The 25802-nt window shown below is 38.4% G+C and overlaps 2 protein-coding genes across 3 annotated transcripts in view; one reads left to right on the plus strand and one right to left on the minus strand.

Annotated features, from left to right (window-relative positions):
* ZNF804B (zinc finger protein 804B) overlaps positions 1 to 25802 on the minus strand; it is an 873532-nt gene that overhangs the window by 818728 nt on the left and 29002 nt on the right. The window lies entirely within an intron of this gene.
* STEAP4 (STEAP4 metalloreductase) lies at positions 537 to 24528 on the plus strand. Its single transcript, XM_010946598.3, has 5 exons — positions 537 to 746; positions 16402 to 16859; positions 17945 to 18472; positions 19814 to 19978; positions 21588 to 24528. Exons 2-5 carry the CDS (start codon positions 16404 to 16406, stop codon positions 21849 to 21851), a joined length of 1413 nt encoding a protein of 470 aa, XP_010944900.1. The 5' UTR covers positions 537 to 746; positions 16402 to 16403; the 3' UTR covers positions 21852 to 24528.

The raw sequence follows: 25802 nt of genomic DNA on the forward strand, positions 1-25802 counted from the left end.
GCTTTTGAGCTTGTCCTAAGTGGAAAGACGTATCAATCCAATACATAGTATTGCACATTATTATGCAACATTGTATAGGTATAGATAACATATCTACAATAAGGTATCCTCTTCATCATCCCTCTCTTTCGTTTGGTTTTTCTTTTGAACCTTCTAGTCTACCTAAATTAAGACCCCCAAATTCAAGATCGTCCAAGCTATGAGCCCCATAAGAACCCAGGGTTTTCAGGAACATGGGAAAAGATGTCACCTCTGAAGTAAGACACCAGGGCACAGGGATAAATGCCTAGAAGCCTAGACCAGATGGGGTTTTCTCAGCCCTTCAGAGCAGCCACTCTGACTCCTTTAGGAAAGGGGTCCTCTTCGGCCACTCCAAGCCTCAGTCTGCCTGGGATGCTCAGATCCCAAGGAGTCTGGGGGAAAGCCTTAAAAACCAGGCTGATCGGAGATCTGCTGTAACATCTGCAGCGACAGCGGCAAGAGCAGTAAAGGAATTTCTGGTTCTTCCAGCTGCCCGGGATTCCCAGCTTGAACTCTTTCTTCCAGGAAACGCTTTCTTCACTTCTCTTGCGCAATCTAGCCGGCCCTCCCTCGGCCCTCGGGCTTCTTATACGGGCGAGAGAGGCGAGCGGCAGCCCAGAGCTGGAGCGCCGCGCAGCGTCGCCCTCCCGCGCGGCCCCCTCCCTCGGCGCGCACGGCAGCAGCCGCGCTGGACCACCGCCGCCTCCGAGCCGCCTCTCCCGCAGGTGGGTCACGTTGCTGCCGGCTGTCGCCTTGCCCCTCTCGCCACGCGGCTCCCCTCCCTTAGCTTCAGCTCACTCGAGCCCCTGCTCACGGGACCCCGCTCCACAAACCTGCTCGCCCTGGGAAGAAGGGTGCCAGGCCACCCAAGGGTGTGGCGCGTTAGTTTAGCAATTCAGCAAACGTCTTGCTTACTGTAGTTTTATCGCTCCTCGCTTCCCCAGGGTACAGAGGAGCCCGAAGGAGGAAGTCCTAGGGGTTTGGATGCCTCTCTTTATCTTAACTTTTGGATAAAGATAATCTCAGATATGAATCCGCTACTTGACCAAGAGCTGAAAATTTGTCCTGAGCTATGCAACCGCTTCCATCCTTGATCTGGATTGTCCTTCAGCAGTTTAGCGACTGATCGCTTTTCCTGAGAAATCTTGTTTGGGATGTAATTCATTGTAAAGATTAAATAAAGCCTTGGTTCCCTGTTTGTCCAGAGGCAGGTAGAAGGTAGTTTTTCCTCCAGATAGTAATTTAGGAACTTTCTTTAAAAGATGACTGATGTAAAGGAAAAATGAATTGGATGGAGAATAGGTGAGGGGGTGGATTGGTTCTAAGTAGAAGCTCAACACCTCAGCCTCAGTTCCCATACATGTAAAATTGAAGGCTTTTGGACCAGAGCAGCCACAAAGTCCAACTCTTAACATGGTGCAAAATCCACGACTAAAAATGCTTGCAGGTATGAAATACATTAAAAGTCTCATCAGTGCTGTTAAGTGTAACCAAGTAACGATGTTCTTCATCAGGCAGGGTTCACTTTTATAGGGAAACTAGCCAGTTGTGGAGAGGCTTCTCCCACTTGAGTATCTTGACTTCCACCACATTTATCATTCAGAGAATACTCTCAGCTTTCAAAACCAATTCTTCAGCCTTGCCATGTGAGAATGTCCTATTCTCTATAAATGGCAGTCATATAAATGTCACTCACATGAAAGAATGCTTTTTTCTGATACAGCAGGTGTAATTTAAAAAATGGCACATTTATTTGAAGCAGTAACTTTTTTGAGATATGGCCTTTTGCAAGACCTCGAGTTTTTCAGAATGCTGTGATTTCGCACGGTATGAAATTCCACCTGCCTGTATTCCACGTGCATGGCAAACACTGTCCACCCAGAAAACAAGATGAAGCACTCCCTCTTTATCAGGCTTTGAAGGTTGTAAAGCAAATGGACTGTGTGTGTAGAGAAATTGGGTCATAGCACTTTCTCCATTCGGCAACAGTTCTGGTTCTTTCTGCCCAAGTTCACAAACCAACTTGAGGTTTGGAAACCAGCGTGTTCAAGGCCTAACCCCTAACGTGAGAATGAGTTCCAGATCTCTGCCTTGCTTAGGCTTACTGATTGTTGTTAGAAGTAACCAAATAAATTTTATAAGCCGTTTCATAAACTGAAAACCCTGGGCCTTGAGCCTTGTTCTGAACAGTTTTAAGAAATATATAGTCATTTGTCTTAGAATTTCAAAATTGAAGAAACCCTAAGCAGTCATTCTACATTTCCTTGTCTCCTGAAGGACCACCCCACATCACTCTGTCGCTGTTAACGGCATTATTAAAAGGATATAGATTCTCTTTTCGAAGTCCCCTGAGTAGTTTATTCTGAAGTCACCCTCAAAACACATCCCAGTGTTTCATGATCCTCACCATCCAGTTCTCTCTATAAGTCATTTGGATTGTTTATCAACTGCTATTTAAAAATGATTTCCTTTGAAAATCTTAAGAAGGTTAATAAGCCACTAGCAAAAACATAAAAAATACAATCACCTTTCAAACTTGAAAACTTGCTAGGGCACCATTTAGTTGGTCTCCTCTGGGTTGCCCTCTGAAGAGGAGGTCATTTGTTAAGCGCCTGCAACTACATCTATACTTCCTACTGTAAGAATCTAGGACAGGCTGCGAATAGTGGTGTTTTCTATGTGGGATGTTTTTGTTGGGGAGTTACAGTTAGGCCAGAAGTAACAGAAGTAAGGTTTACACAGACAAGGCCTCTGAAGTTACCTGTTTGATTCTGCTCTTCATGCATCCAAAGAGAATAGGTCATTAGTTAACTATAAAGACTTCCTGAGCAGTTCCATATGATGTGTTAAACCTAGTTACAATATTTTGAGTGACTTTTAGGACATTTCCAAAATAATTTGAATTAACAATTGTTCTTTTGTTGAGAAGAAGTCAGATGTGCAAAGAATAAAGCTAAGTAAATAACTAAAGCATAATCAATGCTTAAAACAATGCATGGTAAGAAAACATACTTGGCCTACATACACAAACAATTTGTTCTTCCAAAATCATTATGGAGAAAAGAACAAAGAATGCTCACACTTTCTGAAGATCATCTTTCAGAAATACATCACTGCATAAAGAAGGCAATGTTCTACTAAAAGAGGTATTTCCACTCTAATGAACCAGGCAGGACGTTGACATCCTAGTCTAAATGCTTCTCCACAATGTTCTAGAAGAGTTTAGTCTGCCATGTATAGAGAAGTCTTACCATATCGAATTTTGATGGTTGCATATTTCTGAAAAGTTATTTTGACAGAAATCCGTTTCTTTTAAATGGAGATTACATGATCAATCTTAATGTTAGGATGAAGTAAATTTCACTATTCATTTTACAAGGAAGGGAAATGTGTACAAAGGGTAATTTCGTAAAGTCAGGAACTAAAAATTCTGAATAAAAAGAAAGCTAAGAGGTAACGTAGTATAACTATACAGCACACCTCTAAGAAGGGGGTTTAGACACAAACTAGATCATCTCTTTTGCATCGTCTCCAAATACTGAAGGGAAAAAATGGCATCAAGCACAGAGCCAAGTGTCCCAATCAGGTTTCAGTGGTGATGGCTTGAACACTAAGAAGCATGGGGAGAGGAGAGTTGGCTAAAGGTTGACAAAGATCAGGCATCTTTCACCTATGCTTCTCATTTTACAGGGTGTGGAGACACCTCTGAGCCCAAGGTAAACAGTAGCTGAAGCAATTTATGCACAGACTTTGGTAAACTTTCTTGCTCTGCTTCCCAGACAGATCACTGTCCCTTCTCTATACATTCCCCTACTCAAGGCCATGGCAACTGATGATGTGTCTACATCCTCCTCAAGACTGAAGCCCCGTTAGGACCGAGACAGTCTAGTTTATCACTTTATGCCTCTGGTATAGCACAGTGCCTGGCACAGAGAGGCTGTGCAATAAATATGCCAAAAACATGAAATCCTACCGAGACATTGTTAATACCACTAATTTTATGTTTGAAAGATGCTGACCATTATGGGTGTGGTAGGTTGTAAACATGGATGCCCCTCGCGCTGTATTAGATATACCAGGGTCAGAGAGAGTCCAGATTTCAACTACCTGCCATTTGGGAAGAAGCATGAGATTGCTTAGTACTGATCAGTACAGATAAAGTAAGTAGTGGAAATTATTCTATTTTTTAAAAGAAAAAAGAAATTGGTATTTCTTCTCATTAACCTTAATTTCAGTAACCTTATTATGTTGCTATACTGGGTAAGGTTCACAATAAATTTATAACTATATTTATAATATTTTAACTAAATTTGTAATACTTTGGATTTTAATTCATTTTAAAGAGTGACATAATGCAATTAAGGCATTTAACTGAAGTCATGAAAGTTGGCATATTGAATTTTTAAAGATTTTAATTAGTTTAACTAAAGTAAAATGCTTTAGTCCTTCTTTAACACCTGAAGGCATGGCATAAGATATGAAACCTACCAAACAGTTCAAAAGAACTAAGTTATATCAAAGTCATTTTTTTATGGAGGTACTGAGGATTGAACCCAGAACCTTGTGCATGCTAAGCATGCGCTCCACCACTGAGCTGTACCCTCCCCCAAAAATCATTCTTCTATTAGAAATTATCATACTTCTAGTTATTTCTTCTCCAGTGCCAAAGTATTAAAATGATTTCTTCATCCTATTCAATTGCCCTTACATTGGTGGCATGAGAAATGGGAAGAGGTTGAAGAGAAAGCAATTAGCAAGTTGGCCAATGGTTCATTGCAGTTAAGCATGAAAGTGTAACACTGGTTATCCTAGACTGAGATCCTGAACTGTGCTTTTTTCTTCTGATGCATGTCTGGAAAATTGGAAGATACGTGTTCAGGGATGATGGTACACAAAGAGGTCTCTGTATCTTATCTCCCTGAGGGAAGTAAGGGTCTAGTGGTATCAGATTTACAGCCAAAATCATGTTAACTCCACGTGAGGGGAGGAGAGGGTCTGGGACCTCTGTTGGGGTAGAGGGAGCCACATGGATTCTGTTTTCACTAAGAACCTAGGAGTCTTCTGAGAAGTGGGGGGCATGGGGTGTCCTACGGAAAGAGATTTTTAGGTCTAAAATACAGTCAGGATTGGAAAAGGGTATTATCCTGTCAGTCCAATTATTTTCCCATTTCCGTGGTCACAGAGTCTTGGAGGAAGGGCATGACAGACAGGGAAAGAGCCAGTGCTGTGCTGATAAATGGCTCTCTATGGGAAAAAAAAAAAAGTCCTGATTTGTAGCATTTGCTGATTTCCATGGTGTGAAAATCCACAGTGGCTGATTTCAAGCTTTCAGCCGGCAAGCTGGTTCCAGCCACACCATGAAAAAGAGCTGGGATTAAAAAGCTAGGAATTAAAAAGGAGGAGCTGTTTCACTAAAATATATTTATCAACCAGCACTGCTGTCAGGCTTGTATATCAGAGTACAACACAGGAAGGGTGAAGGAGTTTCAAGAGCACTTTCTCTCCCGGGGTGAGAACTGGAGCAGCTACGAGGCCAGATCACGCCCGCAGTGTGAGCTGATTGGGTCCTGGCAAACAGTAGAGGTACTCTGGCCATTGGGAGTTCTTGCCTACAGAGCCAAATTAGAAATGGAAGACACTGGTACCCAAGAGAAGATGAAGGAGACTATATGAAGGACATCTGAAACACCCCTAGTAGATTCCTGAAAATGGTACTTTGGTAAAGGAGATACTTTGAAGCAAACTGGAGTTACACCATCAGCCAGGATTTGGAGGGGAACAGGATCAGATCCACAGCAAAACCTCACTACCTTTCAATTGATTTGGCAGTTATCAATATTGAGATAATTCCCAGTGGCCTCAAGGTGAAGATAAATTACAATTCATAGGCAATGCATTTAAACAAAGTTAAAACTGAAATGATCAAACCCCTTCAGAAATATCCCTGACTACAGTATTCCTAGAAAAGTGAAACCCACTAATTGAAACTAAATATTAAGTAGATTTTTGCGATCACCAAATTCCCCAATAAGCAAACGCTCACGTAGGGTGTACGAACCAAATGCCACCCAGTCAGTGAGACGAAGTTGTTTTTCTCAATCCAGGTCCTGATCCTGATGCTAAATCTTTGGTGGATGACAGATTGGTAAGAAGTAGTTTAAGATTGAGAATGTAAACAGAGGTTAAGGTAAATTAACTCAGACATGACTGAATCCCTGATCTTGCTGTCATAAGCCCCAGGCTTTAATCAAATGAACTAACCAGCCTAGACAGGGGATTATTAACCTACACGATGAAATTCTTCGCCAGGGAATCATAAAATAATCTTCATTTATCTTGACAGATGCAGCTGAGATCTAAATGTGAAAACATCTATTTAAAAGATTTTTAATTGAATCAAAATTTCACCAAAGAACTGATATTAAAAATTAATACACTTTATCCTGAAGTATAATTAAAATAAATAATACAGATCTGCATTACCACGATCTCCTGGTAATTCATTGGGTGGTAGTGAAATGTTACTGACAGATTCATTTTAATTGCATCATGTCATAGCTAGTTTTAGTTATTTGCAATTCATGTGGAAATATATATCCCCATAGAACATTAATGGAAAGGTTATATTCAGTTATGCTCTTGTGACTTGATCAAACTGTACACGCTAAGATTAGTTTCCTTTTATGTTATTCTATTGGCTAGCATGAAAACTAATCATCAGTAAATTAGGTTGCTATGAAATATGTAACATTTTCTCCCCAAACAATTCAAATAATTAACCAGTTTTTCAGCAACCAACCTGCCGTGGTTTCTTTACTTAGATTGGGAGCTTTAAATGACAGATTCATGTTAGTCTATGGCTGTTACTAACAGAGCTACTTCTAACTACAAGGCTAAAATAAGTAGTGTACTATTGTGTTTTCAAACAACATATATAGACTGAAGATTAAACTGTCAAAAAATTATAATAATCCATTGATTATGGGCACATTAAATTTTTTTATAAACTGCCAGTTGTCTTTTTAAACCAAGGACTTCTGATTTTGCTACAGTAATATATACCTGTCAATAAAATTGCTTAAATGTGAGTATGCTTGCTTTCCCTAAAGAGCCTTGACTTCGCTAAATACAGAAATAGCTCGGTGAATAAATTGGATGGGTTCATGTATCACTGTAAGGGTTTAAAATTTTCTTTACCATTTTTTGCTTTCCAGTTGTCCCTGAGATATATTAAAACAAATGTTCTGAATCACAGGAAGGCTGGCCTAGTTGCAGAACTCCCTCCTGCCCCTGTGCCTTGTGATGAAAGGAAATACTAGATTGATGGGCTTCAGCTCATTACAAATATGTTGTCAAGTCATCTAGGGTTTTCAGGTTTAAATTCAGAAGGAATAATAAAACAGAAGGATGGACTAAAAAAAAATACGCTGTTTACAGGCATCAAGTTAAAATGAAAAATCCTGTCACATCTTACAGAGTTTAAAAGTGTTATTTGTATTCTAACTCCCTTGGAGGTGGCAAGCCAGATCACTAGATCTGTGGGCTACAACACTGATGGAGGGGAGAGGGGTGTCCAGAGGGTATACTGTGGGAGGAATTCAAGATCCTCTGTGAAACATGGCTTCAGAATTCAAAGCTGAATTCTCAAATAGGTAAAGGGGCAGAATGTCTTTAATAATGGTTTCATCAGACTGGTACACGACATATTGTTCGGCCCTGTGTAAGAGTTGCTATTGAGGAGTTACTGGAGTAGATTTGTGGATAGATTTGATCAAACTATAACTTGTGGCTCATGGAAGACAGCTCCTCAAAGTTTCCTTGAGTTACAGAGCAAAGGCTACCAAGTCTTGAGTCTGGCATCCCTTGTGGGGTCTGCACACTTTTTTGCCTCCAGTTTTCATAAAAATAGGAATTCTAGGCTCTCAGACCCAGCCAGTGATTACTTACGGGAAGAAATTATAACATAAGTGAAATGTTTCTGCAATCCCTTTACAAGTTCATGAACACCCTCTTCTCCGTCTGCATTTCCCCATCCACACCTTCCCTCTCCAAAAAAGATAACCTTATCTTTTCCCATTTCCAGTAGTTCTCAGCCCTGGATGCTCTTTAGAACTGACCGGTTTGGTTTGATTTTTTAAAAATATAGGTGTCTGGGCTCTATCTCAGAACAACTGATTCAGAATCTTAGGAGTTGGTGCCCTAACATGTAATAGCTTTGATTTTTTAAGTATAAGAATTTAAACATGCAATTTTTGTAATGCTTTTCCTACATTTCCAAGCAAGACATCCAGAAAGGAAATGAAGAAGTCCATACCATGGACTCAACACTAAAAAGGGACAAACTATTGATACATGCAGCAACTTGGGTGGATCTCAAGGGCATTAGGCTAAGTGAAAAAAAAGCCAATATGAGAAGGTTACACTTTGTGTGATTTCATTTATGTAACTTTCTCAAGATGATGACATTATAGAGTTAGAGAACAGAGTAACGATTTCCAGGAGGGAAGCAGAGCGGGGTGAGTATGACTGTAAAGGGGTAATGCTGGAACAGTTCTGCATCCAGACAGCAGGAGGAGACACGTGAACCTATACAGGGAGTAAAAGGACACAGAACTATACACACCCAACGTACTAACGTCAGTTTCCTGGTTTTGATACTGTACATAGCGATGTAAAATGTAGACATTAGAGGAAATGGTAAAGGATACACAGAGACCGCCTATATTACCTTTAAACTTCCTGTAATGCTATAATTGTTTCAAATAAAAAGCTCTTTGCTAATAACATTGATTTGTTAAGCATAAGCATTTAAGATAGAAGGTTTTTTACCCTATTTTGACATTTCCATGTTTTTACTATGCTAGAATCCTCTAAATCTAGAAACGGTCTGAGCCTCTCTGACCTCTGACCTCTGGGAGGTGAGAGGGTAAAAGCACAGGCCAGACTGGCCCTAACACCCTCACGGGCTGCCTAGTTGGGAACATCCAGAGGAATGTTGTCTCGGGTTCCCAAAGCACGGGGTGGGAACTGCAGATAGAGGGTGGTGATGGGCAAGACCCACATGACCCACACCATTCTCCCCTCACCACACACACACACACACACACACTCTTCAGTGGTGGCTGCTACTGTGGCCCTTGTAGTTGTCTCTGCCACCTTTGCATCTGCGTCATTGGTTACCAATCTCTAATCTATATAAACACTACCGTGGGATCACTTTACCTGTCCTTGGCCACCCTCTCCAGAAGCCTCCCTGAGAGATGCTTCCATAGGAGGCAAAACCAGTCCTGGAGATTTTCCAAACCAGGAGATATTCTTGTTTTGTTTCCTGTTACACAAAGAGGTTTGTAAAGCTCTGAAGGAAGGAGAGGAGGCCCCTATGCTGTATTTTAACTATCTTAACTCATCTTTCCCTTAATAACTCCACTTCCTATTTACCACCTTTATTTTCTTTATTCCTTCCATCCTACATCCTTGAATAAAATAGGGCTAGGAAAGGTGGTGGGGTTTTTTAGTCTTTGAACAAGAGATCTTACTACCTCTATAAATCTGTGTTTACACATGGGAGCTATTTTGAGTTACAAATAGTCTGTAATGGGTGTAACTTCCTTCTTTACCTAGTACTTTCTGTAAAATACACCCCCAACTAGATCTCCCTTGTGGTTTAGAATATGCATGCCTCTTATTTTTATGAACTCCTATTATTAGGATATTCTTTCCAAGAGTTCAGAATCAAATTCTTCCAAAGAATTACCAACTTTTTATTTTCTACATGTAATTTAATCATTCCAGCTATGATAAACTAGATCTGATCATTTTTCTTTTACCATAAAAACAAATTAATAATCAAAATATTGCACTATCCTGGGTTGATTATGCCAATTGAGCTTGTGCCAAAGGTATGTGTGCAGACAGTTTATTATGGAAGTGATTCCAAGGAGGAGAATGAGGGACAAAGGCCTTAAACCAGGGAATGTAAGAAAGGCAAACCAAGAATCAGTTAAGTTGGCCACTGTTACAGATGAGTGGTGCCCTATTCCTCTGGGACTTTCAGAGGAGCCTTTTGAAATGTGTCAGAACTCTGTTCCAGAAGACGAAAGTGGAAGCATTTATCTATGGAGTCCTGTCCCCGCTGGTCTAGGATGAGGCCATGGGTTGTATATGTCTGAGTGCCAAACAGGCTCAGGTATCAGAGAAGCCCAGGACAAGAATCAAGAGATAAAAGACATAGAGTGCCAGAGCGAGCCTCTGTTAGGCAGTGGAAGTCGAGTGGAGCTCAGTTATTGCCCAAGGACTGGAAGTAGAACCAAGGGGATTTGAAGTGGAACCCAAGACGTGGGCAACACAATTATCAAATCTTAGAACTCCTATAACTTGATACGGAGAAACTAACCACTCAATGGAATAACTCTGTTTCTTTCTAGTAAGTCCACCAGTGGTATTTTAATATCTCCTTACTGTTTTCGTATCTTCAGTTTGCCCAGGGATGTCTCTGAAGATTTAAGAATGACAATACATTTTAATGGTTGGGGCAACAGCCCAAGGGTATTATATTGGATTGCCAAGCTGCATTTTAAGAAGGAAATATTAAAATAAAATGTTAAAGAATTACAAGCGAGAGAAATTCACACTTGAGCTGTTTTTACATCTGTGTTTTGATAAATTCATATGCTCTGAAGCCATTTCATATGAGGTTTTATTTATAAGAATTGGGGAAAGCAGACACTTCTTAGGAATAATTGAATGCTATTTCAGACAAATTTTATATATTTCCAATAACCACAGTTATAGAAGCATAATTAATCCTTAACTTATATAATTTATATAAAGACCACATTAATTAGATTATTACTAGATTGATTACTTAGATAAGTATAGCATATTAAATACTCTATTAATAATAGCCAGTTTACTGAGTACTATGTCTCAAGAACTGTTTTAAGATACATTAATTCATCTGATCCTCACAATGTCTCTAGAGTAGGTATTATCAATTTCTCATTTTAAAGATGATGAAACTTAGACACAGGGTTTGAGTAACTTATCCAAGGTCACACAGGTAGTAAGAAATGGAGGAAAAAATATTAGTGTAGTGTAGACAATATCTTCATTTTGAAAAAACAAAGTTATAAACAACAAGGTCCTACTGTACAGCACAGGGAACTATATTCAATAGCTTGTAATAACCTCTAATGAAAATTAATATGAAAAAGAATATATATGTATAACTGGATCACTGTGTTGTACAGCACAAACTAACACAACATTGTAAATCAACTATAAAAAAATAATTAATAAATAAATAAATATTTTTAGAAATCAAGAAAAAAAAGCTTATGGCAGGTTAGAATAAATGAATGCAGGGGCCACATGGTCAAAGCAGAGTCTGGCCTCACCTTCTGTTTGCAGTGATTAAGATGATCCAAGCAAGAATATGTCAGTAAAGACATCACCCATCTCACTGCAGGACACTGGCCACTTTTTCAAATCTGTGTTTTGTGCAAATGTTCATCCCAATATAAGAGAGAGAAAATAACATATGGGGATACGGAACGGAGAGAATGTGAGGGAACAGCCAGGCACACTGGCATCCTTTCAACACACAAACCAGTTTCACAAAATAGAATCATTAAGGCACCATTCAGCAGTTTGAGGGTTCGAGTGATAACAACTAGTTGTTAACTGGTTAACAACCAACCAATATACTATAAATTGCTACACTAGATGACATTTGTAGATGCTAAGAATTTTCCAAAGGCATAGCTGTGTTTCCATGTGATAGACTCTGATCATCTCCAGGTGCTTTCCTGTATATGGTCATGTCCTTCTCAGATAAACTTCAGGATAACAGTCACCAGCTAGTTTATAAAATGATTCAGTTGTTGTGCTTAATTCAATTATTCAAAGAGTTTCTGTGGAAGTACAGAAAAGTCTTGTATTTCTTGTCCCTTTTCTCCATGACATCTGATTTAGCTACAAAGCTCTGAATGGTCTGCTGTGACATAGGTACACACCTTTGGATAAGTGCAGGTAAGAATACAGGTGTTTTCCTTAGGCTAAAATGGAAAGGGCAAATTTCTGAAATTCTATTAAAAAGGTACGAGCTTCATATGCTCTACAATCTGCATGAAATTCACCATGCAGGAACTGAATAGTGATTAGGTCTGGTTGGAAAGTCCACATCAATTTCACTGAGTTTTACTTTAAGCCCATTTGGGTGAAAGAAGTAATGTCCGTAAAACATTTCCCCCCCACCTCCCACCTTCTCCTCACTCCTCCCTGACCCCCAGTGCTCACTCTTTAACCACTCAGCTTCCTCCTCATTCTGCTCCTCGCACTGTGCACAGAGCGGAGGAAACCGCGACTTCTGATTCCGACACCCCTCCCTTCGCGTATCATCCAATGAATATTTATCAGAAGTGCCTAGTTCTTCATAATCAGTGCTCTTCTTAGCACTGGGGATGCATCACTGAACACAAGAGACCACCCTCCTCCAAAACACAAAATATTAACTGAAAGCTTAAACTAAATGCTAAATGTTGGGAAGAGAAAAATTTTTGAGAAAAGTCAACATTCCATGAAGAAACAATATTCTTTAAAAGTAGAGAGAGTATCCCAGATTACTTTACTAGATCATAAAAACATTGAGAATTTTTACTTGGTTTGTTTTTAATTTAAATTTCAAAACCTTAAAAAGCAACATGGTCACATGGTTTCTAACCATATCTCAGTTTAGTTTTACCTGCATTTCTTTTACTTTGGGTAAGATCAAGAAATCTCTTACTACCTTGAAAAGTCATATTTTGTTAGGATGAACAGTCAACTCAAATCCTTTCCCCCAGTTTTCTAGTGGGAATTTTTGTATTGATTTGTATGAGTTAAAAATATTTTTCCAACTTGATTATCTTCCAACTTCACTTACTGTTGTTTCTGTTTTTGCAGGTATTATTTATTTTTATGTAATCACATTTATCCCTTTATTCTTTAATAGTTTCAAGGATCTGTGATATAGAAAAAGATTATAAAACCCCTCTAAGGTTATAAAAGAATTCTCCATGGCTTTTTCTAGTTTTATTATAGTCCCATTTAAATTTATATATATTTAAATCTTTAATATATTTTAAATTTACCTTGGGGAGGAGTGTGAAGTATAGATATGTTTATTTAGTTATGATAAATATTAGCTACTAAATAAGCCATCTTCTTATTGACTGGAGATGCCATCTTTATCATAAGTAAATGTTACGATTTAGGTTCATTTCTGTATTTTTTTACTCTATTCCATTGAACACTTGCTATTTCTGTGACTCTACCAGATTATTTATTTTAGCTTTATTGTATCTTAATATTTAATAGAACAAGCCCCTTATTTATTACCATACATTTCAGAATTTATAGATTAAATTAGAGAAAACTGACACCTTTGTGAAGCTGAGCCTTCTCATCCAGGAGCATGCTGTACACTTCCATTTATACAAAAATTCTCTGAGTCTTAAGGGAACTTAAAATTTTTCTTCCTATAGATCTTGTACATAACTTATTGTCTTAAGTGTATTCCTAAATATTATCTCTATTTTGCTGCAGCCATAAACAGGACTCTTTCTTCTATCAAAGCTTCAAACTGGTTTGTTTTTTTATATATGAAGACTATTGATAATATTGGTTTCCAGACCAGATGTTGAATTGTTCTTATACATATGGTAGTTTTTCAGTAGACTGAGTTTTCCAAGACTAGAATTTGATCATCTGCAACCCCTTCTGAATTTCATTTCTCTCTCCAGTCTGGTTGTGTTAGCTAGAATTTCCAAACCATAATAATTGAAGTGGTCATAGCAGATATATATGTGTCTGGTTTATGACTTTATTAGTAATATTTCTAGTAATTCTCTTTTAAGCATGATACTAGATTTTTAGACTGAGAAAGATACTTTGTATGTTAAGGAAATATTGACTTGTTTCTTTTAAAATATGAATCAAGAATAAATGTCAATTAAGAAAATTAAAGATGACTTTAAGAAATGGAAAGGTATCCCATGTTCTTGAATTGGAAGAATTAATATCATTAAAATGGCAATTCTACAGATTTAATGTGATCCCTATCAAACTACCCAGGACATTTTTCACAGAACTAGGACAAGTAACCCTAAAATTTATATGGAATCACAAAAGATCCAGAATTTCCAAAGCAATACTGAAGGAAAAGAATGAAGCTAGAGGAATAACCCTCCCAGACTTCAGGCAATACTACAGAGCTACAGTAATCAAAACAGCATGGAATTGGTACAAAAACAAACATATGGATCAGTGGAACAGAAAATAGAGAGCCCAGAAGTAAACCCACAAACTTTTGGTCAATTAATCTTTGACAATGGAGGTAGGAATATACAATGGAGAAAAGACAGTCTCTTCAGCAAGTAGTGTTGGGATAACTGGACAGCTGCATAGAAATCAATGAAGTTAAAATACTCCCTCACACCATACACAAAAATAAACTCAAAATGGCTTAAAGACTTAAACATAAGGCAAGAGACTATAAACCTCTTAGAATAAAATGTAGGCAAAACATTATCTGACATAAATCTTAGCAACGTTCTCCTAAGGTAGTCTACTTAGGCAATAGAAATAAAAGCAAAAATAAACAAATGGGACCTAATTAAACTTGTAAGCTTTTGCACAGCAAAGGAAATCATAGGCAAAACAAAAAAGACAACCTACAGAATGGTAGAAGATATTTGCAAAAGATGAGACTGACAAGGGCTTAATTTCCAGAATATACAAACAGCTCATATAACTTAATAAAAAAAACAAACAACCCAATCCAAAAGTGGGCAGAAGACCTAAACAAGCAATTCTCCAATGAAGACATACAAATGGCCAATAGACACATAAAAAAAATGCTCAGTATCACTAATTATCAGAGAAATGCAAATCAAAACTACAGTGAAGTATCACCACACACCAGTCAGAATGGCCATCATTCAAAAGTCCACAAATGATAAATGCTGGAGAGGGTGTGGAAAAAAGGGAACCCTCCTACAGTGTTGGTGGGAATGTAGTTTGGTGTAGCCATTAGGGAAAACAGTATGTAGATTCCTCAAAAGACTAAAAATAGACTTATCATATGATCCAGCAATCTCACTCCTGGGCATAAATCCAGAGGGAACCTTAATTCGAAAAGATACATGCACCCCAATGTTCACAGCAGCACTATTTACAACAGCCAAGACATGGAAACAGCCTAAATGTCCATTAACAGATGACTGGATAAAGAAGTGGTGGTGTATTTATACAATGGAATACTACTCAGTCATAAAAAATAATAAAATAATGCCATTTGCAGCAACATGGATGGACCTGGAGATCATCATTCTAAGTGAAGTAAGCCAGAAAGAGAAAGAAAAATACCATATGATATCACTTATATGTGGAATCTGAGAAAAAGGCAAATGAACTTATTTTCAAAACAGAAACAGACTCACAGACATAGAAAACAAACTTATGATTACCAGGTAGGGGAAAGAGGTGGGAAGGAATAAATTGGGAGTTTGAGATTTGCAGATACCAACTACTACGTATAAAATAAATAAACAATAAGTTCTTACTGTATAGCACAGGGAACTATATTCAATACTTTGTAGTAACCTATGGTGGAAAAGAATGTGAAAATGATTATATGTATGTTCATGTATGACTGAAGTATTGTGCCGTATACCTAGAAATTGATGCAACATTGTAAACTGACTAATCTTCAATTATATCTATATATATGTGTGTGTGTGTGTGTGTGTCAAATTTTAACATATGTCCATTTAGCATACATAAATATGGACACTTTTCTCCTTAAATTTCTAATATGGTGAGTTCTATTAATAGATTTTCTAATGTTGAATTTACAGAACTAAACTCTACATTCCTGGAATAATCTCATTTGATCAATGTGTACTCTCTCTTAAGCTGTTGGATTCTGTTTGCTACTATTTTATTTGGGATTTTTGTATCACTAAATATAAACAAATTGGTTCATAATTTCCTTATTAGTACATTCTTTGGCAGATTTTGTTCTTGAGAACTTTGGGAAATCTAAGTGTTCAATAAGTGCAACACTGTTGCAATACATGTCTGCAGTTTAAGACAATGACCAGTAAATGTCTTGGGTTTTTACTGAATTTCTTTACCCAATAGAAGATTTTGTTAAATAAGACACATATGAGAATATATGAGAGAACTTTTACTCCTATCAAATTTTGTAGGGAATATTCTTGAGATAATTCATTAGAAGATTCGAACAATATCAGTCAATCACAATTTCCTGGATTTAAATTTCATTAATTTTTCCCAGAACATTCGTAATTTGGGGGTATTTGTGTTATTATCTTTCAGTTATGGAGAAAACTTCTACAGATGCACTTCCTCTCACTATGAATTCTTCAGAAAAGCAAGAGACTGTGTGTATTTTTGGAACTGGAGATTTTGGAAGATCGCTGGGACTTAGAATGCTTCAGTGTGGTTATTCTATTGTTTTTGGAAGTCGAAATCCCCGGAGGTCCAGTCTGCTGCCCAGTGGTGCAGAGGTCCTGAGCTATTCAGAAGCAGCCCAGAAATCTGACATTATCATCGCAACAATCCACAGGGAGCATTATGATTTCCTCACAGAACTAACTGAGGTTCTCAAAGGGAAAATATTGGTGGACGTCAGCAACAACCTCAAAATCAATCAGTATCCGGAATCGAATGCAGAGCACCTTGCTCAGTTGGTGCCCGGAGCCCACGTAGTAAAGGCGTTTAACACCATCTCAGCCTGGGCTCTCCAGTCAGGGGCACTGGATGCCAGTCGGCAGGTAGGATTAAACGATAAATTGATGCTCCATCTTTTAAAAATCAATGTTTCAATATACACTTACCTCAAAGATTCCAAAGTAAAACAATTCATCTCTGCTAATATGTGCCATGAATCTCTTTCTTGGATTTGACCAAGTAAGGGAATCAACTGCAGTGATTTACTTCCCACTGTCTGCACCTTCAGCTTGTAGTTTAATGGAACCCAATGGTGTCAGTCTCTGGAGGCCTCTTGTCAGTACTAGACGATCACACAGCTAAGCTGTTGATGGATATCCTCTCCAATCCCATTACCTCATAGGAAATGGGTTCCATTTATTCACTGAGATTAAAAGAAATCCTTAAGCGGTGCAGCAGCCACGAGTATGGAAAAGCGATGTGGAGAACCAAGTCTTAGCATATCAGTGTGTGATATGCCTAAAGCCACCCTCAACTTAAAACCCTGATAATTAACTGTCCAGCACACATGTGCAAGTCTGAAACATCATCTTGTTAAAGATGTCCATTCTACATCCTTGTTTGGAAAGCAGTTAACTACTATATGGCACTGTCCTACATGGTGCTTATGGAGACTTTCAAAATAATCATTAAAGAAAGAATAAATCCAAAATTATTTTTTTAGGGTCATTCACTTTTATTTTTGGGAAGAGTTAGAAATACTACTTTAAAAAAATTTAATATAGAACTAGTAAAACTCAGGTTGGGCCTAATGTGGTTTTAGTGAACCAGAATCTGGGAATACAATGTAAAATAAGTATCAGTCCAACTGTAGCCAGTTGCGCTTTTTCATATGAAAATATTTGCATCTGGATTTGATTTTAAATTCCCTGCTGCCCTAATTGGTTGCTGTAAAATATTTCAGTAATACATCTAGAAATACACAAACACACAGTTACATGTTTAAGCGACTGCTGGAGAATACTAAAGTATAAGACAATCAATTTCTTAAAAAGTAAGTATTTGAATCATATCGACCCATGTTTATATTGTACTTGCTTACTAGTTAATCTATGCTGGGTTTACAAGAATCTTCTCTTACTGGTTAAAATTTCTGTCTCCTACATAACAAAATTAACTTTTAACCCAGGTGTTTGTCTGCGGAAATGACAGTAAAGCCAAGCAAAGAGTGATGGACATTGCTCGTGCTCTTGGACTTACTCCACTGGATAAAGGATCTCTCATGGCAGCCAATGAAATTGAAAACTACCCACTGCAATTATTTCCAATGTGGAAGGCCCCCTTCTATTTGTCTGCTGTTCTGTGTGTCTTCTTCTTTTTCTACTGTGTAATAAGAGAAGTAATCTACCCGTATGTTAACGGAAAACAAGATAGCACATTTCGCATGGCTATTTCCATTCCGAATCGTGTCTTTCCCATAACAGCACTGACACTGCTTGCCCTGGTTTACCTCCCTGGTGTTATTGCTGCCATTCTGCAGCTCTACCGAGGTACTAAATACCGCCGATTCCCAGACTGGCTTGACCACTGGATGCTCTGCAGAAAGCAGCTTGGCTTGATAGCTCTGGGATTTGCCTTCCTCCATGTCCTCTACACACTTGTGATTCCTATTCGTTATTATGTACGGTGGACGTCGACAAACAGAACCATTAACCAGGTAAACCTCTACTCATTTGTCTTCTCCTATTTTTTAAATCAACAAGGAATCTTGAAACATCATAGTTCATTTTATAGTGAAAGGAAATCACTCTTCTAAGCATCTACATTTTTTAAAGTAACTACAATGAGACACCTCATGTTTGTTTGGTGGGAGGGGTTGTTGTTTTGTTTTGCTTTGTTTTAATGAATCCAGTTGAGACCTCACACAACTATTGAGAATGAAAGTGAAATTCCCAGGTTCACTGAGGTCCACACCTGTATTCCCAGGACCCTCTAGGATACTGACAAACTGGCAGATTTGGGGGCTCAGGAAAACCTAATGACACCTACTTGAATTAACTTCAATAAATGGAAACCAATGTGTTTTCAAGCTTCTATTTTTATGTAAGCTAATTCCTTTTGGAAGTCAAAACCAACCATCTTACAAGTGAGGGGGTTGTGCAAACATGTGTCATGGGAATGTAAACAAATTCACAAAAGGGTGCTTATAACTCCATTAACGGTTGACTTGTGAGAACTTGTCCTCAATAACTAGAAAACTAAACAATTCTGAGCAAATGTCAAATGCTATTTTCTGCATAGTCAAAGAGTTCAGATAATGTAAAATGATTATAAATCAATAAAAAATGTTAAAAAAAAAAAAAGAATTCAGAGAAAATCAGCTCAGAGAGTCTTAAAGCAGTCCCAGAGGATGGTCTACACATCAGTTCTAGTTTGAAATAATTGGTTTTGATCAGTCTTACTGCAGTCTCAAAGTTTATTAGTCAATAACTCATTGATGATGTGCCTGTGGATTTCTCTACGCTAATTCCCTCACACATACATGGGAGGTTCTTGGGTGAGAGTCACATTACAGGGACCAGATTTCTCTCAATCTGTGGTGTGCCAGACTTAATGCTATATTGCAACATAAAAAAAAAATGAAAGAACCCAAACTTCATGTGTGTGAATAATCAGTATGCAAAGCAGGAAAACAGAATCCCAATGTCACTGATTGAGAACATTAATTTTTGCTTGGGGAACAAGAAGCCATATGGTAATGAAGGTTTAAGTAAATGTTTACTCTGTTTTAGGATTTATAGGGTCAATTAAAACTCCCTACACAACTCCTGAAGTCAACAATCATAACGTCCCAACAAAATCAATTACTTTTTCTACCAACAAATGTAATATCTAAGTGTATTTTTCTCTACAATTATTTTCACTGATTATTAAGAATGTTGTACAATTTGCCTTGAGCAAAGAAACCATGCAGAGGTATTTTTTGTTCGTCCTCTTAAAAACTTTGAGTAGTTTGTAAGAAATGGAATTTTTAAAAGTTGCTTATAATTTTTCTTAGATAACAGCCAAGAAAGAAAATCCATTTAGTACCACTACTGCCTGGCTTAATGATTCATTTATAGCTTTGGGAATCCTTGGATTTTTCCTGTTTGTGCTCTTGGGAATCACTTCCTTGCCATCAGTTAGCAACATGGTCAACTGGAGAGAATTCCGATTTGTCCAGGTAAGGACTTCACAATTTAATCTAATTTATGTTGCAAAATGATTCTGGCTTTACAAATATTCACACTTTTTTCTCTCACACTCTGCATAAATTTTCATTTTGCTCCATCACTTCCCTAGCAATCTCATAAAAATCACAACTGAAACAAGTTCAAATAAGAAAATGCTAAACTCTGCACCAAAAGGCAGATTCCATCATGGTCTGATTTCCTAGCAGGGCATCTCTTGCCAAGATTCCTGGCCACTCCCAGAGCCACAGCTAAGAGTATAGAGTGAAAAGCACCAACAACTCTTAAACTCTGTGTGTGGAGAGGTACTAGGTGCAAGGTGAAGAGAAACCCAAAGACAAAATTTCTACTTCTGAAAATCAACCTTAGAATAGGGACATACTGATACGGGGAGGCATATAACAAAATAACCTTTAAAACTTTCAAAGTAAGATATGCTGGACTGTAATCACACCAAACTCAGTGCTAGTCTGTAAGAGAAACATTTTTACCACACATCAATCATCAGATGCTTCATTAAAGGCAGTTAGTAACTAACCTTATAGACCAGTGGTCTTCAAAGTGTGCTCCCTGGGCCAGCAGTGTCAGCATCACCTGGGATCTTGTTAGATACACAGATTCCCCAGGTCTTGCCCAGACCTGAAAGAATCAGAAGCTCTCAAGATGTACAGATAGGAACTACTACACATAAAACAGGTAAACAAAGTTTCTACTGTATAGCACTATATTCAGTATCTTATAGTAACCGATAATGAAAAGGAATATGAAAATAAATATACGTATGTATATGTATGACTGAAACATCATACTGTGCACCAGAAATTGACACAACACTGTCAACTGACTATATGCTAATTAGTTAATTAAAAATAACAGCAAAAAGAGACACAAGAATAAAACTCTGGAGGTGTGGCCCAGCAGTTTGTTCTAACAAGCCCTTTGGGTGATCCTGGTGCATGCTCCTTGTAAACCAGTGTAAGAGAACAGACCATGAGTAACTGAAATTAGATTTGAACTTAATAGAACGATTTAAATTTCAAAAGTCTTGCAGTTTTTCCCAGGGACCAAATGCAGTCAACACTGTCTCACATTTACACCTTTATTCAAGGCATTAAGACAGAAATAAACATTAGCTTTAGTATTGAGGCCCAAACAAATAAACAAAAGTAAAGTTTGCTAATTGCTCTTTATTGAGATAGAAATCAGCTAGCATCTGCTTTATGTCAGCAACACATACTAACATGGGGCTTCTTGAGGACATACTGTGTCTTATTCATGTCTGGCCTCCAGAAAAGGTGATTCAGGGAAGAGTTTTACCGTGGAAGAAGGAGGTACATTATATATTCTAACTCAAAAGAATTTACTCCTGGGAAACTTTCCCACGCAGTCAGGTTAAGATGAAACCATGATGTCATTTGTAAGCAGTCTTTTTTTTTTTAAACACTGAACATCCTGAAGGAGAGTTAATGTTTTCCAGTACTTAGCCAAGTGTGCAGCATATTACAGGTTCCAAAGGCTAGTGGTTGTCCTTCATTGGTTTAAAGTGTTTCACGTTAAAATGTAAATAGTGTTAATGGATGTATTTGTGTTTTTCGCTTATAGTCCAAGCTGGGTTATTTGACCCTGATCTTGTGCACAGCACACACCCTCGTGTACGGCGGGAAGCGATTCCTCAGCGCTTCTGTCCTCAGGTGGTATCTTCCTTCGGCCTATGTGATAGCGCTGATCATCCCCTGCACACTGCTGGTGATCAAGTTCATCCTCATCCTGCCATGTATAGACAAGACCCTCACACGGATCCGCCAGGGCTGGGAAAGGAACCCGAAATTCTCGGACTCAGCATTGAATGGAAAGACAGATATTTAAAGCAAAGTTCACTTCACCTGGACTTCTGGACTACGGCGCTGTATGTTTAGAGAATACTGATGGGTGCAGTGAAGAAAGCATTTTTTTCCCACCATGAAGTTTGTGAACAAAGAAAGAACTCATGCCTGATTTTGAGAAATGGACACCATTTTATCCTGTAACAAATCAGTGCTGGTCCCTGCCTCTCCGTTTCCCAGAGGCAGCAGGGCTGAGGTCATGATTAGCTTTGTGCTTTCACACGCTAAGAAGCTTCTTTGTTGTAGGCAACATGCATGACCTAATGTCTTGCAAAATCTAGCGGAAGTACATGCAACTTCCTTGTGGAGTGAAAGAGAAAACAGTAAGATGGTGGCCACTGATACCAACTTCATCAGGCATGTGTGAAGAAGAGGACCAATGAAGGAAGTAACAGGAATAAGATTTTTTTGTTTGTTTTTTGGATGTGCAGGTGACCATAAATATTGCCATGGTGATTCTGTAATTAAGTTAAACCTCTGGTTTTGCTTTTACTGATATGGATGTGTACTATAGGGAACTATTTCATAACACTGCAAAAATACCACAATTGATTGGAAGTAACCATGAGTTGTATATTTGCCAATTGACACAGTTGTCATAAGACAATTCCTCTACAAAGAAACAGGTATAGGAAAGATTGAGTTAAAAACGAGGCATATCCACTTGGATTTTCTCAATGTAAAGTAAGCAAAGGATAGATAAAAGCCCTTGTGTGAAAAGTTCAAATAACCCATACTTTTAGACAGCAAGCTAAATACATTTTGTAAAGTTGCACTATATTGGGTTTGGTATTACTGCAGTATTGTGGTATGCTCTGTAAATAATGCATTCCAAGTTTTGTTCCATATTAATCATCTGTGAAATGAACTTCTAGCATAAAAAAGTAGTTTCTGTAATTTGTTATAGTTTGCTATGAATTTAAGCAGTGAAATTAAATGAATAATGAAAGTATAAGTTGGATCAATGCATAGATGACAGAGAATTAGGGAATCTTGGAGCAGAAAGGTGTGAGCAGTACTTATAATATGAGACTTGGTTCTTTCTCAAATCCTTGCTGGAATGCAGGATGGTTCTCTGTTTTTTCTGTACCGATGGTGCCTTTTCCAAGATGACCTTCAGTACCTGTAGCCTTCCTGGCTCATCCACAGACCTGAAAGGAGCCTTACGCAGAATCTTCCCAGGCACCAGAATAACCTAAAGGCTTTGGGTTTGACATTTTTCTGCCTGCTCCACAAGGGCCATTTCTTTTTTTTTTTTTTTTTCACTTTCATTATCATATATTCTATATGACATTACACAAAATGATTAAAATATATTAAAAAATCACCCACAATCCAGGATATTTTTCTATAAAACTTTTTGAAAATAGTTCTTTGTATACTGTATACTGAATATTATATCTTTCCTTTTTCACTTATATTTATGGCTTTGTTCTCTTAGTTACATGGTATATGTATTTGATCAGTGGCTGCACAATATTACATCAAATAGGCATTTATTTAACCACTTCCCTAATTAAATATGTAGGTTATATCCATTTTTTTTACTAAAACAAATGACGTTTCAGAGGATATCTTAGCACTTGTAACTTTTTCCTATATTTTAAGTAACTTCCTCAGGATACTTACCAAGAATTGGGATTAAAAATGAAAGAACTTTTAATAGCATTTGATATATATTGCCAAATTATTTCTAAAGTCAATATCATTGGCATTGAATGAGGGTGTTGGTTTCATTATACCTTTACAGATTTGTCTTTTATTTCAATTTTTGGTCATGAGAAGATGCACAGAATACATGCTCCATTAATTTATCCTTGATCTTTCCAAGCAAAGACACAAAAAGCTTGGAAGACTTGGGCAGAGCTGTCGTGTGTGGTGCCAACCGTAGAGAATCAGTGGGAAAGAGAGGGAAATGTCACTAATCATCCTATTTTATGCCAAACAGTCAAGTGTTCTAGGGTTAGAGACTGCCGTTTGGCTAAAGAATTGGTTGATGGAAGATTAAGTACCATCCAGGCCTTTGGGGCTAACGATCCTCCTTTTTTTGGGGAAAAGGATAATATGTTTTTACTGGGTCACATTTCATCACTGAAAATAGAAAATGCCACATCCAGGTAAAAAAGCTTACTTGGAGTAACAAGGACTCTACTTTTATAACTTAGTAGAAGAGCTCTATTTGGGTGCTTCATAAAGACCATCCATGAAGCAGACATTCAAGAACCCCTCCAGTGGTTCTGGCAGAACAGTGCACTGCTGGGCAGGACTCTCAGCCTCATCCCCAAGGGCTCCAAGCTCTACCAGCTGAGCAGAGAAGCCAATTTCCCCCTACACCCCTCTTAGTATTCCTCTCTCCCCAAACCATCAAGCCAGTTTGACCTTCCTAACACGGCTGACTCCTCTAGTTTACGCAAGATGGGAAGAATGAGTTTGGAACAGATGGAAATAGGCACGTTGAGTGAACCATGTTCTTCTCAACAGGTCCAAACTGTTCTTCTAACATTAAAAAGGCAGACTAAACCTTCTCATTGCCGGTGTGTTCCCTGTATTCTAGGAAAACTTTTATGAAGCTTGTAGACCTTTTCTTTTTGTACATTTTCCCATGTTAAGAGATGACTGCTTTTGTACATGGGTACTCATTAAACGTTGTTATAAAAATATTTTCGAGTTTTGTTTCATTCTGGTTTTGACTCATCAGCATTCTAAAGAAAGTGACTGAAAGGTTCTGAATCACAGTAGTTCCAACACCTGGAACTAAAAATAGTTCCTTTCAGGGATAAGGAAAAGGAGAGGCAGTACGGGGACTGAAAAGCACATGAAGGGGTCTGCGACTTCACATAATACATGCCTGAGCTCAGCTGGGCGGTGCTTTCTAACATCTTGCATGTTTCAGTTTTATCCTCACAGAGAGGAGAGCGTCGGCTGGCCGAACAGGGGTAGGACTACACCACACTGGACTTTTGTGAGACGTTAAATAAAATAAAATAAAATAAAATAAAATAAAATAAAAGGCTTTCCTTCCTTCCTCTAGGTGGATGCCACCTGAACAGGGCAAATGCCTTAATGGGTAAACTGACTTCAAGATGGATTTCAGTCTTTGGGACCAGACATGAAATGCCCTGCGTAACTGGACAGCTGCAGCCTATTGGATGTTACCAGGATGGGATGTTCTTTCAAAAGAAAAATACAAACTGAAAATAAAGAGAGGCCCAGAAGCCTGGAGTAAGCTAGAAGCAAAGAGAACAAAGCCCCCTATTCAAATCTACTTCAAATAGAAATTGAGTACTTCATGCGTTTATTGTTCAGGGATCACAGAAAAGCCATAATCATGATGAATGTACATAATGATCTTGAACTCCGGGAGCTAAAAAGGTTCTGGACCTTCTCCTAAAATCAAGGTGAGATGGCAGTTGAGGCGCTGCACACAGAGCTCACAATTTTCATTCTCCATCATCCCAGCCATCGTCCACACCACCACCTGTGTAAAGCACACAGCCCCCAAATATCCTTACATGATCCTTCTCCAATTTTCTGCAATGAGTTAGGGTTACAGTGTGAAAAAGCCCTCCAGTCTTCTAAAGAGGTGCTCAGTAGAATTCAGAAGAGAATAAATCACCCTTCTGTGAATTACAAGGATCTCAGAGAAGAGGAAGCAGGAAGAACCCAACAGAGGGAGAACAAGGACCGAGGGGGAAGGGGGAAGTGGGTTGGGAAGAGGGGAGCTTGGACGAGCAGGACCGTCACCCCGTTATCCAGCCAATTTCCTCCTCTCATCCCTCCCAATACCCTTCCCTCCCCAAGCCAGCAAACCAGTCTGACCATCCTGACGCGGCTGGCTCGTCCCGTCTACTTAAGTCTCTGCCCGTCTCCTGCTACGAGGGAATCGGGGGGGGGGGGCTTTTCATGATGTTGCTTGTGTGATACTATAAGCAAA

Source organism: Camelus bactrianus, chromosome 7 (assembly GCF_048773025.1).
Source record: "Camelus bactrianus isolate YW-2024 breed Bactrian camel chromosome 7, ASM4877302v1, whole genome shotgun sequence".
Classification (NCBI taxonomy): Eukaryota; Metazoa; Chordata; class Mammalia; order Artiodactyla; family Camelidae; genus Camelus; species Camelus bactrianus.

Coding starts and splice junctions, on each gene's coding strand:
- STEAP4 (XM_010946598.3), top strand. CDS start 16,404: ATGGAGAAAACTTCTACAGATGCACTTCCTCTCACTATGAATTCTTCA. Junction 16,860..17,944: donor CACTGGATGCCAGTCGGCAG/GTAGGATTAAAC, acceptor CTTTTAACCCAG/GTGTTTGTCTGCGGAAATGA. Junction 19,979..21,587: donor GAGAATTCCGATTTGTCCAG/GTAAGGACTTCA, acceptor TTTCGCTTATAG/TCCAAGCTGGGTTATTTGAC.